We start from the raw sequence: 5,292 nt of genomic DNA on the forward strand, positions 1-5,292 counted from the left end.
GCCGCGGGGCCTTGCCCCGGAGGAGAAGGGCTCCTTGGGCCCGGCTTAGGCCTGCCGTGGGCTTGAGGGGCTCCTCCTTGGGCAAGCTGAGGGGGGGATCGGACCAGGGGCTGCCTCCTGAAGCACCATCTCCGTCTGTCCGTACCCTGCCCGCCCCGCCGGCACAGCCTCCCCAAAACTCACCCCCTCCGGGGGGGGGCACCATGAAAAATACTTCAGAAGGAAACCCAGGAGGGGGAGGAGAGACTCGTGTTCCTGCAACACTTGATATTCAGACACCAGAATCCTGCGGTGAGGACGAGCTGCACCGCAGCCTGCCCGGGCGGGGATCCACTGGGATTTCCCCGACACGCAGGGACCGGGGCCGTGGCCGTCTCGCCAAGGCCGACGCAGCTAAAGCTGCTTCTGCAGAACGGCGTGATAAGATCTTAGAAGGATTTTAAAAAGATAATAATCTGGGGTTTCTTTTTCTTTGTAGCTGAAAGAGGCCCGGCCCCACGCCTCCCCGCATGGGCAGCCACCGTCCAGCAGCGCTCCGGGAGCAGCCGCCTCGTGGGCGTTCGGGCACGTGTGAAAGGCACCAGGTACGGCCCCGTGTGGCTTCTCCCTCCCTCCGGCAGCCCCGGGGGTCTGGCCTGAGCGTGGCTCCCTCCTGCCCCGCTTCCAGCCCAGGCAGGCTCTGGTTCCCGGGCCAGGCTGGCGGGGAGGCGTGCGCGGGCAGAGCTCAGCGGGGCGGGCGGAGCAGGGCGCGTGTGCTCGCGGCGCTGGCACGGCGGGTTCCGCTCTCCTCACCACGCTCCCTGCGCTACGGCTGCTGCTGGTACTGCCTCTCTGTCGCAGTAAAGAAATCCTCCAAAATGCCCTGCATGTACTCGAAGGTGGGACGATCCTCCGGTTTGGTCTTCCAGCATCTCATCATAATGTCATAGAGCTCCTCGGGGCAGTTCTCGGTGCGGGGCATCCGGTACCCGCGCTCCAGCGCCCTGATCACCTCCACGCTCGACATCCCTGCAGAAACAGGACACGGGAACGTTTCATCGCTGATTTCTCTTAAAAGGCAAAAAACCACCCAAACCAGCCCACCCTTTGGGCAATGTCTCTAGGAAGAAAAGGCTGGGCTAGAGGGGATGGGAGGGGGGACACGCTACCCCTGGTCAGGGAAACATGCGGGCAGCCGAGATGCTGAGTTGGTCACAGCATGCTGTTCTGTACACCACTGGAGCAGATCAAATGGGAATTAGAATCGGTTTGTATAAATTTTAAAAAAATAAAGGCTACTCTTCTCTACCTGCTGAGTCTTTAACGAGCCATTCCTTCCAATAAAACTAAGTTAGCGTGATGGCAGAACTGGTCCTCCCGAACAACCATTTGTGCCACGCCAGATCCTTCATGGTTGGTCCGTGGCACCATTTACTTTTCTTGTGCAGAAAAATTTCCCATTGAAAAAAGGTACCACAGCAACAGTTAGTATAAAATACAGGGCAGTTCCTAATGATGACAATTTACAGATTGCTTGAGCCTTCTCCAAAACACCTGGCCCAGCTATCAGCCCTGAAGCAATGTGCTGCTTCCACACACGCTTAATCTGCAGGAAGCAGAAAACCACAGGTCAGTGCTGTGACGCAAACCCGTGAGCCAGGAACCTGTGGTGTCCGATCCCCCCCCCCAGGGCCACAGCACAGCCGGGGGCGAGTCAGTCGTCCTCTCGCATTAAAAACATGATCTTCTGTTTTAGAGAGACCCGATCTTTTAGCGGCCCTGACTGCTGTTGGTTTCCCGCAGAGCTGGAGGAGCTCAGGACCTCCTTGCAGGCTCAGCCCCGAGGCAGTATATAGAGAGGCTGCCCTTCTCCCCAAAGCAGGCGGCACCCCACAGTTGTCACTACCTGGACCTATTCTGCCGGCTCCCCTGTGAGATGTCCCAGCTCTGCTTTGTGGAACCTGAGAAGGGGGAGCCCATGTCACACGGGCAGGGATTTCACGTCGGTGAAAACAGCTGGTGTCCACCGAGGACTCCCAGGGAGAAAATCTCCCTAATGGCCCATCCTAGGTGAGCTCTGGTCCGAGGAGCAGACGAAGCTAAATGAGTAATGCCGACTGCTCGGAGACCGCCTGGTGCTCTGGGCTCCTCTCCACGGCTCACAGACACCTCGTGCTACCGCCCTTGAGCTCTGCTCCCGGTGTGAGATTCAGATTTCTCACCCTTCCCTCTGTTTTCAGCGATCCCACTTCGTGGGGAAACAGATCCCATGGGTGGGGCCCAGAATCTTTTGGAACCAGAGCAGAGGAGGGATTTCACCTCCTTACCTGGGTATGGGATGCGCCCGTAGGTAATGATCTCAGTCAGGAGGATCCCAAAGGACCAGACGTCTGATTTTATAGTGAAAGATCCGTAGTTGATGGCTTCTGGTGCAGTCCATTTAATGGGAAACTTGGCACCTGGACAAAGAGATCCAACGGGAAACACGAGCTCTATCGCAAATGCTGAGAAACTGATGGTGAAATATGGGGAACCAGAGGCAAGCAAACAGAAGAGGAACATGCAAGGCGATGCAAATGAGAGGAGCTTCCCTCCTCTGCCCATTTACACATCACATCCCTCCCGGGGCCCTTCCCACCGAGGTTACACGGAGATAAGTGGCTCTAAGGGAATCCCACAGCCCTCCACCACCTCAGAAAGTGGCCAGTGACCCCCAGCAGCTCCCGCACCTTCCCGTGCCGTGTACTCGTTGTCTTCAATCACTCTGGCCAGTCCAAAGTCTGCGATCTTGCACACCAGCATTGCCGACACCAGAATATTGGCAGCTCTCAGGTCTCTGTGGATGTAGTTCCTCTTCTCAATAAAAGCCATTCCTTCTGCAATCTGTAAAAAAGGGGAAAGAGAAAAATGCAAAGAGGCTCTTTGAAACAACACGACCTCCCCAGTGGGACTGTTACCAGGAACGGAAAGAGGTTTTCTGCTTCTGGCCGGTGCTTGGAAAGGGGTGAACAGAGGCTGAGCCACAGCGGGAGACGGGACTGACTGTCCTCGGGGGAACCACCCTCCGGTCAGGGAAACCCTGGCGGAAGAGTCAGCGTTTGGGTGACCAGCCCAACACGACCCATTTAAGCCCAACGTGCAAGAAGGGTGGTGAGAACGGGCGAGGAGGAGCCGATGTGCTCACGAGCGAGTGTCTGTGGGTGCCCGCAGGGCAAGGTGTCACCGCTTCCCCCGAAGCCAACAGATGTGAAGGGCAGTAACTCGCCCTCTGTGCAGAGGAGGCGGGAGACCAGTCTCCAAACACGACAGCAACGGCTTGAGAGAAGCAGGGAGTAAACGATCGCCTCTCTGTCCTGAGGGAACGACAAAGGGACTTTAATAGCTGCAGTGTGGGTCACCCAGCATCGCAGCGTCCTTGGTGGGAACAGAAAAGCACGGGGGGGGTCTCCCGAGGAGCAGGGGGAGGTGCCTGGGGTCTCCAAGAATAGTTTGTGATGAGCTGGCTGTCACGATGCCCCCCAGCTCTGCACTAAGTGGCTGTAACGATGCAGAAATGACCTGGTGTGGGCACGACCGGCCCCCAGATTTGTGCCAAATTATCCCGCGTTTGACGCTGCCCACTCCCAGGAGGGGAAGGGGTTGGAGCAGTCCGGGGGGACGCTCCCCCCATCCCCCTCACCCCCCACCAGCCAGGCCGGGGGACGCTGTGGTTGCTGGCAGAGCTCTCCGCACAGAATACAGAAGTAAATAAGCACTGCGAGAGCGGAAGGATTATTTCCATGACCACAGACACAGTTTTGCTCGCGGCGACTCAGCCCCAGCACAAGCCCTGGTGCCAGGCTCGCTAGCTGCCTGCCTGCTGCCTGCCCAGGAAAGCGCCTCAGCCTCTGCTTCGGGGCGCTGCAGCCAGCCGCCCCTCCGAGCGGCGGAGCCGAGCGGCGCGGCCGGCTCCAGGAACCAGCGGCCTGGCCTAAGCCCCTGGGGTCTGGGCTCCCAGCCTGGCTTTCCTGTTGCTCAGGTACCTCTACGAGTTATTTAATCGGGGTTCCAAGCTTGGCTTAAAGGATCCCTGGATTCGGCCAGGGTCTGGGGATGCTGCAGAAGCAGCAGGGACAAGACAGCAGTTGCACCAGTGATCGCACACACGAAGCTGGATGTACAACAGCACGCTCAGCTGTGCTCAAAGACCTGCTCCTGAAACATCCCCCGAATGATTTTCAGCACGTCCTCCTGCCTTCCCCCAGCCCGTGCCAGCCCTGCGGCAGGTAAATGGTTTTAATGAACCACAAACTCCCGCAGGCATCGCTGTGGGGTAACGGAACACGCTCCGCTCCCTCCTAGAACCCGCGCCCAGCTCAATCGGCCGGGCACCCTGAGCGCATCCAAACCGCGCCGTGGATTTCCTACGAAACCCACAAAGATGAACGCGGCCACGGCCACGGGTGGGTCCTGCTGGGGGCACGGCCCGGGGGGGTGCAAGAGCTGCCCTGGAGCTGGTGGGGGGTGGCACGGGTGGGTGTGTGGCCCCGCGGGGTTTTGCAGGGCTTTCGCTGATTTTGCGGATGAGGCTCCGTCGCGCAGAGCATGGTGTCGGCAGGGAACAGTCACCTCAGCAACGGATAGAAACCGAGAGCTTTGGGGGCTCTGGGCCCAGAGGGACCAACCGACCAGCACCGGCACCTCCTGGAGAAGGGACCGTGCAAACACGAGCAGGACGCCAAGCTCCGACCCTCACCCCTGCGACTTCCACACAGCACAGCAGCCACGGCGCGGAAACCACGGAAAAAACCCACAGATTTCCCAGCGCCCCGGGAGGAGCAGCCTGGCCCAAACCCCCCGGGGGGCCGGCTGGGTGCTGCAGGAAAGGGGCCACCGGGGAGGAAGCCACCATTCCTCCTTTGGCGCCCCCGCCCTGGCGCGGGCAGCGGGATGGGGATGGCATGAGGGCAGCGCCGCAGGGAAACCCCCCGGCTCCTTCCCTCTGTCCCCAGCTCCGGGCTGGCACTGCCCAGCTCCCAGGAAAATTCTTGGGCAACTCGATTCCCTCACTTGCCCTCCTCGGAGGGAGTGGGGGGGCTGGGGAAGGTCAGCTCCCTCCTCACCTGAGCGGAGAAGTCGATCAGCTTCGGGAGCGGCTGCTTGTTCCCCTCGTCGCTCTTCAGGAAATCCAGCAGGCTCCCTGCGGACAGGGAGGGGGCCGGGGCTGGCGGCTCGGCCGGAGGTGGCACAGGGTCCCGGGGAGCCGAGCACGACGCGGGGCCTCGGTCAGGAAACCCCGCACCCCGCTCCCGGGGATGGGGCAGAGGGACCGAC

At 60.1% G+C, this 5,292-nt stretch overlaps 1 protein-coding gene across 1 annotated transcript in view; it reads right to left on the reverse strand.

Moving 5' to 3' along the window:
- Positions 1 to 597: 597 nt before the first annotated feature.
- HCK (HCK proto-oncogene, Src family tyrosine kinase) overlaps positions 598 to 5,292 on the reverse strand; it is a 6,481-nt gene continuing 1,786 nt past the window's right edge. The window contains exons 7-10 of the mRNA XM_026862366.1: positions 5,082 to 5,264; positions 2,709 to 2,862; positions 2,307 to 2,438; positions 598 to 1,008 (exon numbers count right to left, since the gene is read on the reverse strand). Of these exons, the coding sequence (XP_026718167.1) occupies positions 806 to 1,008; positions 2,307 to 2,438; positions 2,709 to 2,862; positions 5,082 to 5,264 (672 nt within the window). The 3' untranslated portion in view covers positions 598 to 805. The remainder of the gene's footprint in view (positions 1,009 to 2,306; positions 2,439 to 2,708; positions 2,863 to 5,081; positions 5,265 to 5,292) is intronic.

This window comes from Athene cunicularia (genome assembly GCF_003259725.1).
Source record: "Athene cunicularia isolate RWA chromosome 20 unlocalized genomic scaffold, athCun1 chr20_part2, whole genome shotgun sequence".
Taxonomy (NCBI): Eukaryota; Metazoa; Chordata; class Aves; order Strigiformes; family Strigidae; genus Athene; species Athene cunicularia.